The 12,500-nt window shown below is 49.4% G+C and overlaps 2 protein-coding genes across 2 annotated transcripts in view; both read left to right on the top strand.

Annotated features, from left to right (window-relative positions):
• The window catches only part of ddx20 (DEAD (Asp-Glu-Ala-Asp) box polypeptide 20), a 30,187-nt gene extending 28,539 nt beyond the window's left edge, over positions 1-1,648 (top strand). Inside the window, exons 11-12 of the mRNA XM_063209516.1 lie at positions 161-608; positions 963-1,648. Coding sequence (XP_063065586.1) covers positions 161-608; positions 963-1,611 — 1,097 coding nt within the window. The 3' untranslated portion in view covers positions 1,612-1,648. The remainder of the gene's footprint in view (positions 1-160; positions 609-962) is intronic.
• Positions 1,649-4,095: 2,447 nt separating this feature from the next.
• Positions 4,096-12,500, top strand: part of LOC134456388 (D(4) dopamine receptor-like) — an 11,507-nt gene continuing 3,102 nt past the window's right edge. The window contains exons 1-8 of the mRNA XM_063207753.1: positions 4,096-4,105; positions 5,053-5,104; positions 5,824-6,030; positions 6,317-6,490; positions 10,264-10,345; positions 11,755-11,992; positions 12,186-12,220; positions 12,430-12,500. The exon at positions 12,430-12,500 is cut by the window's right edge and continues 309 nt beyond it. Coding sequence (XP_063063823.1) covers positions 4,096-4,105; positions 5,053-5,104; positions 5,824-6,030; positions 6,317-6,490; positions 10,264-10,345; positions 11,755-11,992; positions 12,186-12,220; positions 12,430-12,500 — 869 coding nt within the window. The remainder of the gene's footprint in view (positions 4,106-5,052; positions 5,105-5,823; positions 6,031-6,316; positions 6,491-10,263; positions 10,346-11,754; positions 11,993-12,185; positions 12,221-12,429) is intronic.

Below are 12,500 nucleotides of genomic sequence, written 5' to 3'. Positions count from 1 at the left end.
TCCTCTCCTCTCCTCCTCTATCCCCCTCTCCTCTCCTCTCCTCTCCTCCTCTATCCCCCTCTCCTCTCCTCTCCTCTCTCTATCCCCCTCTCCTCTCCTCTCCTCTCCTCTCCTCTCCTCTCCTCTCCTCTCTCTATCCCCCTCTCCTCTCCTCCTCCAGGTCTGTCCTCCAGAGAGCAGCAGCAGCTGTCGCTCCCCAAGATCCCGCCCCTTCCCTCCTTCAAGCCGCGCTGTGATAGGCCGCTCAGACTGGAGGCGGCCATCTTGGATTTCGAGCGCTTCATGAGCGAGGGGCCGGGACGCGACGTGGAGATCATCAGACAGTACAGGGGGCGGGGCGACGAGGGCGACGATGATGTCATCATCAGGGGACAGGGCGAGGGTAATGACATCATCACTAAGGGACGAGACACGAGCGATGACGTCATGGCTAGACGGCGGGGCCCCACCAACAGAGGGGTGGAGTCTCGTGAGGATTCCGTGACGATCCTGAAGGACGAATCGCGACCTTTCACCTTTTCTGCATCACAGAGGGGGAGGAGCAACGTGACCTCTCACCCCTCTGACCACGCCCCTTCCTCCGCTTCCTCCTCCTCCTCTTCCTCAAGGTAAAGGTCTATGCTTTGAAGGATATTGAACTTGATCTGTTGACTATGATTATGTCCTCTTTTGAAAGTCAATTTGGTTATAAAGCGTTGACTTGTGACACCACACAAATGAACTCACTCACTCACTCACTCACTCACACTCTTTTTCTCTCTCTCTCTCTCTCTCTCTCTCTCTCTCTCTATCTCTCTCTCTCTCTCTCTCTCTCTCTCTCTCTCTCTCTCTCTCTCCCCCCTTACTCCTTTCTCTCTCTCTCTCTCTCTCTCTCTCTCTCTCTCTCTCTCTCTCTCTCTATCTCTCTCTCTCTCTCTCTCTCTCTCTTACTCCTCTTCCTCATCTTCCTCTTCCTCCCACAGCTCAGAGTCGGACACGGATGAGCCGAGAGCAGGGAGCCAATCACATGCCAGGAAGCCACTGCACAGCCAACCACGGCAGAGCACTTCACATCAGAGCCAATCGAATCCTCCGAAGTCTCGGAAGATTCCGGAACGGGCCACACGGCCTCATGCCCCTCCCCCACCCAGACACCTCACCCAATCAGAGCAGAGCACGGTGATGACACAAGGTCCGCCTCCAGCTCGGAGAGTTCCACAAGGGGGCGTCGCCCAGAGACAGGAAGCCACATATGGGCATACGCCCACCCACACACACCACAACCAATGGCAGAACAGAACTGCCAAGCCTGCTGGCGAATCACAACCCAGACACAACCAGAGGGGAGGAGTCAGAAGACAACAGCCTCAGGAGGAAGAGGAGGAGGAGGAGGATGAGGAGGAGATGCAAGTAGAGAGGGATGAAGAGGAAGAAGAGGAGGAGGCGGAGGAGGAGGCGGTTTGTCAGGACTATTGGGGGCGGAGCTACTACGAGGCCTGGAGGCGGTACTACAGCTCTGTGCCTCCTCCTTATTGGTCAGCCTATAACCCCGCCCATAACCCCGCCCAGGCCTGGATGGCAGCCTATCGCATGAGCAGCGTCTACATGCAGGAAATGATGAAGGAGGACTAACACACACACACACACACACACACACACACACACACACATGCACGTGCACACACATGCGCACGTGCACACACACACACACACACACACACACACGCCTTCACACACATAAACACGCATTTACACACACACACACCTTTACAAACACACACTCACCTCCTCTCCTCTCCTCTCCCCTCCCCTCCTCTCCTCACCTCACCTCTTCTCTCCTCTCCTCACCTCTTCTCTTCTCCCCTCCCCCCTCCTCTCCTCTCCCATCCTCTCCTCTCCTCTCCTCTCCTCTCCCTCCCCTCCCCCCCCCTCCCCTCCTCTCCTCTCCTCTCCTCTCCTCTCCTCTCCTCTCTCCCTATCCTCTCTCCTCTCCTCTCCTCTCCTCACCTCTTCTCTTCTCTCATGCCATCCTTAGATGAGTGTAAGTGTGTGAGTGTTTTATACATGTTTGTGTGTAAACTCAAAAGTGTGTGTGTGTGCGCTGAGCAGTCAGTCATTGATTGTTATGAATGCACTTCTTCTGTCAACTTGATTACAATAAAACTAAACTGGTTTCAGCACTTTGCATTGTTGTCATTGTTGCTTATGTGACCAATTCAGCTGACAGTAATCAGTATAGTTTGGTCCTCTAGTCAAGTGTGCGTGTGCGTGCATGCGCATGTGTGCGTGCATGTGTGCGCGCGCGCGTGTGTGTGCGTGTGCGTGCGTGCGTGTGTTTGCACGTGTGTGTGTGTGTGTGTGTGCGTGTGCGTGCGTGCGTGTGTTTGCACGTGTGTGTGTGTGTGTTTGTTTGTGTGTTCAACAGTGCCCAGTGCAATCATTGGCCCCTTCAGAGATGGCACTCAGCACCTGCAATCAGACGTCAATTACACGCACGCACACACACACACACACACACACACACAGTTCCTGCGACTCCTCTCCTCGCTCCTGCACATTGAGGCTGACGATACCAAAGGTCTATAGCTGTGTCTGAGGTGGGTTGATGTACGATAACAAAGCTTATACCAGAGAATCGTATATGAGAGGGAGATAAAGCAGGCGGGTTCTTTTCCGGTATCCACTTTACGTCGGGTGAACGCCCCTTTAGGAGACCTTCGATTAGGAGACCTTCGGAGTCTTGAGGTAGAGAATAAATGGAGTCCCCTTAGCGCTGTAGATGGCGGTAGCGCACATCTTGTGCAAACACCACGGAAAGAGAAGAAGAAGGAGGGACAACGCCCCCTTAGGAGACCAAATTTTGAGCACACGCTTTTGCATTGAGTGGGCGTGTTTCGATTCCTCTTATTATATATCCAACCTCTTTGGGTATACTGTTCCCGTCTTACACTTACATTTTAAATATAGTAATATTGTAGTGTTAGGCATTACACTACTTTTGCATTACTTAAGTCACTTTCGCCAAAAGAAATGCAGGCCTAAATGGACCTGGCAATTCATTACAGTGTGAATCAAGCTCAAGAGTCACGACTTTTTCACCTCCAACCCAAGAGGTGTTTTTGGCAGTATGCAGACTAAAAACTGCCAGGTTCAGGAATAGCTTCTTTTTGACCTACCACACTGAATACCACTATAATCCAGGTCATTGTAATGCAATTGTATCTTAATTTATTTAGCATTGCAACTAAGTGAACAGATTTTTTCCCTGTAATGCCTTCTGTTACTGCATTACAGCAAAAGGTAATGCATTACAGTAATTCATTGCTTTTGTAACGCATTACTGCCCAACACTGAGGGTGTGTGTGCCCAACACTGTGTGTGTGTGTTTTTGTCTGTGTGTGTGTGGGTGTGTGTGTGTGTGTGAGAGAGAGAGAGAGAGTGTGAGCGTGTGTGTGTGTGTGTGTGTGAGAGAAAGAGAAAATAGCAGTGTGTGAATATAACACTAAGTGAGAGTGAGGACACATGAACTGGGGATGTTTATGAATAGCAGTCCTTATGCACACACACACACACACACACTGGAGTACCTCTACGCACACACACACACACACACACACACACACCTGCGGTTTTGTAGCTAAACGTGATGAGCTGTAATAATGAAAAGCTGTAATTTATGCCTCACCCTTGCAATGGGGCAGCCTCCAATGGCGCACCAAGGGAGCAGTGTGGTGGTGCGGTACCATGCTCACAGGGTACCTCAATCATGGAGCAGGATAGGGGAGAGTACTGGTTAATTGCTCCCCCCACCAATCTGGCGGGTCAGGAATCGAACCCGCAACCTTTGGGCTACAAGTCTGACGCCCGAACTGCTTATCCATGACTGCCCATAAATAATAATAACTATAATATAAATAATAAAAACTAATCTGCGTATCCTATTCATTTCTGAATTGTAGTAGTTTTTTCATGATGGGTTTGTAAGTAAAAAGCTCATCTGCATCATACTTTGTAAGAGTAGTTCAATATTAGACTATTAGACAGCCAATACACTCACAAACACACACACACACACACATGGAAAAGGCTTACACACACACACACACACACCTACACATGGACAATAGTGAGGCTTACACACACACACACTGGCACAATAGTGGACACTAGTGAGCGTGTCTTCTCTCTTCTCTGCCTCCTGGTCCACGTGTGGAGAGGACACTCATGTGAATGGTCGCCATTAGCAACCAAGGTGTTTACATCTTATGACCTCCTGCACTAAAGGAGAGGTGTGTGTGTGTGTGTGTGTGTGTGTGTGTGAGAGAGAGAGAGAGAGAGAGACCCTCCAGTGAAGTAAAGGTGTGTGTGTGTGTGTGTGTGTGTGTGTGTGTGTGTGCGCGGCCCTTTCCAGATAAAAGGATACCCCCCCCCCGCTTCCTCCTGTGTGTGTGTGTGCGTGTGTGCAGGTGTGTTGTGTGCTCGACACACAGAGAGGTCTGAAGTGTTTGGAGTGTCCAGACTGACGTCAGTGTAGAAACTGTACACAAACACACACACACACACACACACAAACACACACACACACACACACACACCCTCACCCTCCCATCCACACATGCACACACACACACACACACACACACACACACACACCCTCCTATTTACACACACACACACACCCTCCCATCCACTCATGCCCTCCGGCTGACTGTTCAGTTCACAGGAGTCAGAAGAGGCTCACAACATCATCTCCCACATGTGAAGCAACTGGACTATAGCAGACATGCCAAGCCTCCCTGAAGCTCAACTGACAGTGACAGCTGCTCCCTGCTGCCTGCAAGTTGGAGAACATATCTCTGATTTATTTGACAAGGCCAGTGAGAGCGTGGAGGCACTTGCGCATCGTGTGTGGAACACTTTGATTAGGTTGTGCAGGTAGGCTATGAGAGAGAGAGAGAGAGAGAGAGAGAGAGAGAGAGAGAGAGAGAGAGAGAGAGAGAGAGAGAGAGAGAGAGAGAGCCTGTGTGGAACCTGTGCACGTGTGTCAAAGCGACTTTTTTATTTTTCACTCAGGGCGACTGCTTGACACTCAGGGCGACTGCTTGACAGAGAGCACGCTGATTGTGTTAGTCAGCAAAATTAGGATTTACAGTCAGATGTGTTTTTGGGATGTCCTTGGGATGCCCTTGGGATATCTACTGTCGCAGCTCTGATTGGACACCATGTGACCTTTCACCAGGGATTCTTTAAGTATGTAGAGATATGCCAATGTAATAGGTTGCTATGAGCACCTAACATGACCAGGTTCCGGTCTGCCTAGAGGAGCATGTCATAATACTCCTACAATAAATAGAACAGTCCTTAGGTCTGCTTAGGTCTGCCTAAAGGGGGATTTCACCCCCTCCCCCTTGCAATAATAGAACCCGGAAACAATGGGCCAATGGAACCTCTCTCTCTCTCTACTCTCTCTGCTTTCGCTGTTTGCAGCCTCTGGACTTGACAACACGCTTACACCTTTTGACTTCACAATATTGTGGAAAGCCATTCTCACTTTGTGATGCTATGCCAGTTCGACCTTACAATATTGTGGCAAGTATTTTTGACTCAACAAACATTTTTGACTTTACAATGCTACTGTATGGCAAGCCGGTCTGACTTTGTGATGCTATGACGATCGTCTAACACCATTGGTCCGCCTTTGCCGTATGAGTGGATTAAAAAAATGTCTCTGGACCATCAGTGGAGCCTAAACGGCACCATTGTGACATGCGGCATGGACACACACACACACGAACGCGAACACGAACACACACACACACACCGGCTGCCGTTCCTGGTGTTCAGCTGCGTGCTGCTGTGTGTGTCGCTGCTGGTGGGCGTGGCTGGGAACCTGCTGGTGGTCTGCGTGGTGCTAGGCAACCGCTCGCTAAGGACAGCTAATAACGCGCTGATCGTCAACCTGGCCGCCAGTGACCTCATCAGGTGCGCTCTGGACACGCCCCTTTTCCTCGCCTCGCTGCTCTGGACGCCCCGGTGCACCACCATGAACAGGTACCAGGAGACCAGGGGTGTGTGTGTGGGGGTGTGTGTGTGTGTGTGTGTGTGTGTGTGTGTGTGTGTGTGTGTGTGTGTGTTCTCTATAGGTTCTGTTCTGTTCTCCAGTTCTCCTATGCGTTGTGTAGTGGTGTAATGTGTGTGTGTGTGTGTGTGTGTGTGTGTGTGTGTGTGTGTGTGTGTGTGTGTGTGTGTGTGTGTGTGTGTGTGTGTGTGTGTGTGTGTGTGTGTGTGTGTTCTCTAGGTTCTGTTCTGTTCTCCAGTTCTCCTATGCGTTGTGTAGTGGGGTGCAGCTCCTCAGCCTGGTGGGCATCAGTGTTGAGCGGTTCCGCTCGGTGGCGTTCCCATTCCGCTCCGACGCCTGGCGAAGGGGGCGGGCTCGGGTTCGAGTGCAGCTGTGGGTGGCGGCCATCTGGATACTGGGGCTCACACTAGCGGTGGTGTCCCTATACCTCAGGTGAGACAGGAAATGACCTCATAATGACATTACATTACATTACATTGCATTGCATTTGGCAGACTCTTTATAATCAACCAAATTACAATCAAGGACATAATCATAGTCAGCATCACTGGCAGATACGAAGTGCACAGAAAATATACAGAACAAGTGCAGATGCAGAGAAGGGTTAATTAGGGATTTTATAAATTATTTTTTTTAACTAGAGGTGGTCAAAGTCAAAGTAGAAGTAAAAAACAAAAGCTGTTGACCTGTAGTGCTGAGTTCCAACACACGTAACTTCACTGAATAACTGATCTACAGTGATGTTCCTTATTCTGATCTGCAGCTATACAGCTACTCCAGAGCCATGTTCCTTATTCTGATCTGCAGCTATACAGCTATACAGGCCAGTCATGGGTGAGCGGTTAGGGCGTCAGACTTGCATCCCAAAGGTTGCCGGTTCGACTCCCGACCAGCCAGGTTGGTGGGGGGAGTAATCAAGCAGTGCTCTCCCCCATCCTCCTCCATGACTGAGGTACCCTGAGCATGGTACCGTCCCACCGCACTGCTCCCCATGGGGCGCCACTGAGGGCTGCCCCCTTGCACGGGTGAGGCATAAATGCAATTTCGTTGTGTGCAGTGTGCAGTGTTCACTTGTGTGCTGTGGAGTGCTGTGTCACAATGACAATGGGAGTTGGAGTTTCCCAATGGGCTTTCACTTTCACTTTCACTACAGAGCCGTGTTCCTTATTCTACTACTCCAGAGCCATGTTCCTTATTCTACTCCAGGGCGATGTTCCTTATTCTACTACTCCAGAGCCATGTTCCTTATTCTACTCCAGGGCGATGTTCCTTATTCTACTAAAGTGGCAACCCATCTGACCTCGAAAAACTTAGATCTCTACTAGCCTCCTTCTCCGCCTCTGTAACAGCTGCCAAGACGACCTACTACAACGACAAGATCAGCAACACTACAGACCCACGTAAGTTGTTTTCTACATTCAAGTCACTGCTCAACCCTCCCCCCCCCCCTGCACCCATAGACCTTAACCCGGACAACTTTGCCACCTTCTTCACGGAAAAGACGGCAAATATTAGCAAGCAATTCTGTGAACCACCCTCCCGCCCAGAAGACACCCCCCTGGAAAACACGGCGACTCCTGCAACACTTCATGAATTCACTCTGCTCTCTGAAGAAGACGTTTCCAGACTCATCACAAGAAGCCGTCCCACTACCTGCCTACTAGACCCAGTGCCCACGAACCTTCTTCAAGACATTGCCCAAACAGTGGTCCCAGCAATCACATCCATCATGAACTCCTCACTCTCCTCCGGCACTGTCCCCTCCGCCTTCAAACAAGCAAGGGTGACACCACTACTGAAGAAGCCTACACTGAACCCTGCTCATGTCGAAAACTACAGACCTGTCTCACTGCTTCCCTTCCTATCCAAGACGCTAGAAAGGGCAATTGCAAAGCAAGTCACCAACTTCCTAAACCAGAACGGATTACTTGACCCAAAACAATCTGGTTTCAGAAGTGGACATTCAACTGAAACTGCGTTACTCTCAGTGACTGAAGCTCTAAGGACTGCAAGAACGGAAGGACTATCCTCGGTCCTCATACTACTAGACCTGTCTGCAGCCTTTGACACAGTCAACCACAAGATCCTCCTGAGGATACTCACAGCCATGGGAATCACAGGCGTTGTCCACTCATGGTTCAACTCCTACCTCTCTGGACGCACCTTCAGTGTGTCATGGCAAGGGAAGCTGTCTACGACTCACACCCTCTCCACAGGCGTACCCCAAGGATCAGTGCTGGGACCCCTTCTGTTTGCAATATACACCTCCTCCCTGGGACGTGTCATTCAAACACATGGGTTCTCCTACCACTGCTATGCTGATGACACCCAGATGTACCTGTCGTTCCGTCCAGAGGACACCACGGTTTCGGAACGCATCTCTGCCTGCCTCAACGACTTGTCAACATGGATGAAGGACCACCACCTACAGCTGAACCTGGCCAAGACAGAGCTCCTGGTGATCCCAGCTAAAGAGCCGCTCAGTCACAACATCAACCTCAAGATAGGCTCCACCATCGTGACCCCAAGCAAAGTCGCCAAAAACCTTGGCGTCATGATTGATGATGAGCTGTCATGCTCCAACTACATCAACTCGGTCACCCGGACCTGTCGAATCCAGATGTCCAACGTACGGAATATCAGACCTGTGCTGACACAATATTCTACACAACGACTGGTCCAGGCCACGGTCCTGTCCCGCGTTGACTACTGCAACTCACTCATGACAGGTCTACCTGCTTGTGCGCTAAAGCCTCTGCAGATGATCCAGAATGCGGCGGCACGGTTGATCTTCAATCAACCCAAAAGGACCCATGTTACTCCTCTATTTATTGAGTTGCACTGGTTACCGATCGCCGCCCGGATCAAGCACAAGGCATTGACCCTTGCCTACAAAACCATCACAGGAACGGCCCCAGCTTATCTGAAGGACCTACTAACGCCTTATGTTACTGGAAGAGATCTGCGCTCATCCAGCACAAGCCGTCTGGCTCTGCCATCCAGTCGCTCTAGGTACTCCCAGTCAAGATTGTTCTCCGTTGTGGTTCCCAAGTGGTGGAACAGTCTCCCAGAGGCAGCAAGACTAAGCACCTCTCTTGCAGCCTTCAAGAAACAACTAAAGACATTCCTCTTTCGAGAGAATCTACTAGACTAATGATTGAACTGGCCTTGCCCCAGGGCAGAATCCTGACATTATGTTTAGTTTAGTTTAGTTTGTGAGTGTGTGTTTGTGTGTGTGTGTTCTCATTATTTCCTCTTTATTATAAAAAAAAAAAAAAAAAAAACTAACCCCTCTTTGTAATTGCACTTGTTGTTCTGTATATCTCCTGTGCACTTTGTATTTGCTTGTGATGTTGGCTTGATTATGTCCTCTTCTGAAAGTCGCTTTGGTTATAAAGCGTCTGCCAAATGCAATGTAATAATAATAATAATAAAGAGCCATGTTCCTTATTCTACTCCAGGGCGATGTTCCTTATTCTACTACTACAGAGCCATGTTCCTTATTCCTACTCCAGAGCCATGTTCCTTATTCTACTCCAGAGCCATGTTCCTTATTCTACTACTACAGAGCGATGTTCCTTATTCTACTATTACAGAGCGATGTTCCTTATTGCTACTACAGAGCCATGTTCCTTATTCTACTACAGAGCCATGTTCCTTATTCTACTACTACAGAGCCATGTTCCTTATTCTACTACTACAGAGCCATGTTCCTTATTCTACTACTACAGAGCCATGTTCCTTATTCTACTCCAGGGCGATGTTCCTTATTCTACTACTACAGAGCCATGTTCCTTATTTTGATCTACAGCTATACTACAGAGCTGTGTTCCTTATTTTGAGCTGTTGGATTAGATTTGGGTTTTTTTCTTTTTAGGTCTTTAGATATATATTTTTTTCAGTAACAACATCTAGCTGCTTCATTAGGAGTAAATGGTGTAACAGCTGTGTAATATCACTTTTTTAGATAAAATGCATACAATACAGCATAATACATAGGCTACTATTGCCCTACTTATCAATATTGCCATATCACAATACAATACAATACATTACAGTACAGTACAGTACAGCACAGTACATCACAATACAATGCAATACAATGCAATACAATACAATACAATACAATACAGTACAGTGCATTACATTACACCACATCCTCCTCTCCCGTGTGCATGCTTATCTCCCTCTTCTCTCCTCCTCAGCAGTGACCCCCTGCTCTACATGATGTGCTCCCACCTGCAGCCACCAGGGGGCCTCACTCTCCTCCACACGCACACTAACCTGGTATGTAGCACACATTATACTGTATAAGTACCTCTCTCCTCCACCTCCCTCTCTCTCTCTCTCTCTCTCTCTCTCTCTCTCTCTCTCTCTCTCTCTCTCTTTCTCGCTCTCTCTCTCTCTCTCTCTCTCTCTCTCTCTCTCCTCCACCTCTCTCTCTCTCTCTCTCTCTCTCTCTCTGTCTCTCTCTCTCTCTCCTCCCCTCTCTCTCTCTCTCACTCTCTTTCTCTCTCTCTCTCTCTCTCTCTCTCTCTCTCTCTCTCTCTCTTTCTCTCCCTCTCCCTCCTTCACATTCACACTGACCTAGTGGAGTTGACCGGGTATGTATGCCGTTGCCAATTCTGCGGTATCTTAACATAATCGCTCATATTCTTTACAAGTGACACTCTGTGTACATATTGCACTTCTGATAAGGTGCTGAACTGCCTTTAGCTAATCTGTAGTCTTACTAGTGGAATCGAATCACAATAAAGTTGAATCAGGAATCAGTACACAGGAAGTGATTGTTTTCAGCCCAGAGTAGATGCGAAAAAAAACACTCACTGATGTTGTTGCTTACTTTGGGCCATTGTGATCCTGAGGGGTTTTTTTGCATTGCAAGCCACCTAAACTCAAAAAAGTAAGTTGCCCTGCTTCCTTAAAGGTACACTGTGTAAGATTTTTAGCTATTTATTTCCAGAATTCATGCTACCCATTCACGAATATTACCTTTTTCATGAATACTTACCACCACCATCATATTCTAAGTATTCATTATGACTGGGAAAATTACACTTTTCATACATGAAAAGGGGGATCTTCTCCATGGTCCACCATTTTGAATTTCCAGAAATAGACATTTAGCTGCAAAAATTACTGTACTTGAGCCATACTAGAAAATATTAGTTTATTACTTCGTAAACTTTTGTGAAAAGATCAAATTTGGCAATAGGTAACACAGTTTCGATGAGCAGCGTAGTTGTAGTACCCTTTTTGACCATTTCCTGCACAGTCAGTGTACCTTTAAGTTTGTAAGTGGACTTTTATGTGTGTTAACTTACAAATTTAAGGCAGCAGGGCAACTTACTTTTTTGCAATGTTTTACAGTGAGTGGCTTGTGTGTGTGTGTGTGTGTGTGTGTGTGTGTGTGTGTGTGTGTGTGTGTGTGTGTGTGTGTGTGTGTGTGTGTGTGTGTGTGTGTGTGTGTGTGTGTGTGTGTGTGTGTGTGTGTGTGTGTGTGTGTGTGTGAAGTTGTCTTGCCAGCCAGGCCAGGCAGCGGCAGCAGAGGACTGCAACCCTGGGAACTCCCATACTGCTTTTAGTTCTACACAATCATTCCGACCTGAAAGACAGTATGGAACCTATGACTCATAACGGACCAGACTATGTATGTATGTGTCTTCACTACAGCAGTATGTGTGTGTGTGTCCCAGGTGTGGGTTGACGGGTTCGGTCCGCTGGTGCTGGTGCCGGTGTGGGCCTGCTGCCTGGTTCTGATGGCGCTGCACTACGGACGTCTCTTCCTGCTGGTCCGCCAGCACTCCCATCGCATCTTCGACCGCGGCGTGCAGCTCAGGCTCTCCCTCGCCAAGGCGGGGAAGGGGGGCGGCGCCCACGGTCATGGCCACGCCCACGCCCAGGGGGGATGGCAGCGGGCGGCACAGAGGACCAGTGGCCTGTCACTCTCCACCTCTACCTCTCTCTCCAACTCCACCTCTAACTCTGCATCTCTCTCCACCTCCGTCTCTGCATCCCTCTCTCTCTCCACCTCCACCTCCACCTCTCACAGGGAGCCCAGCGCTCCTCTCTGCACCTCCCATTATACCTCCCTCTCCGCCTCCATCTCCACTTCTCTTTCCACCAGGGAGCCCAGCTCTTCCACCTCCTCCAAGCAGCCGGGTACCACCTCCTCCTCCTCCACCTCCCATCCCACCTCCTCCTCCTCCACCTCCCATCCCACCTCCTCCTCCTCCACCTCCCATCCCACCTCCTCCTCCTCCACCTCCCATCCCACCTCTTCCTCCTCCACCCATCCCACCTCTTCCTCCTCCTCCCATCCCACCTCCTCCTCCTCCTCCCATCCCACCTCCTCCTCTCGGGTCACCAAGAGACCCATTGATGAACAGCACCCACCTGTACAACACTCGATTACCGCGGAGATGACCCCTAAGGTGGTACG

The sequence above is a fragment of the Engraulis encrasicolus genome, chromosome 10, assembly GCF_034702125.1.
Source record: "Engraulis encrasicolus isolate BLACKSEA-1 chromosome 10, IST_EnEncr_1.0, whole genome shotgun sequence".
Taxonomy (NCBI): domain Eukaryota; kingdom Metazoa; phylum Chordata; class Actinopteri; order Clupeiformes; family Engraulidae; genus Engraulis; species Engraulis encrasicolus.
The sequence above is the reverse complement of the archived record's forward strand: the minus strand, read 5'-3'. Positions and strand labels throughout refer to the sequence as shown.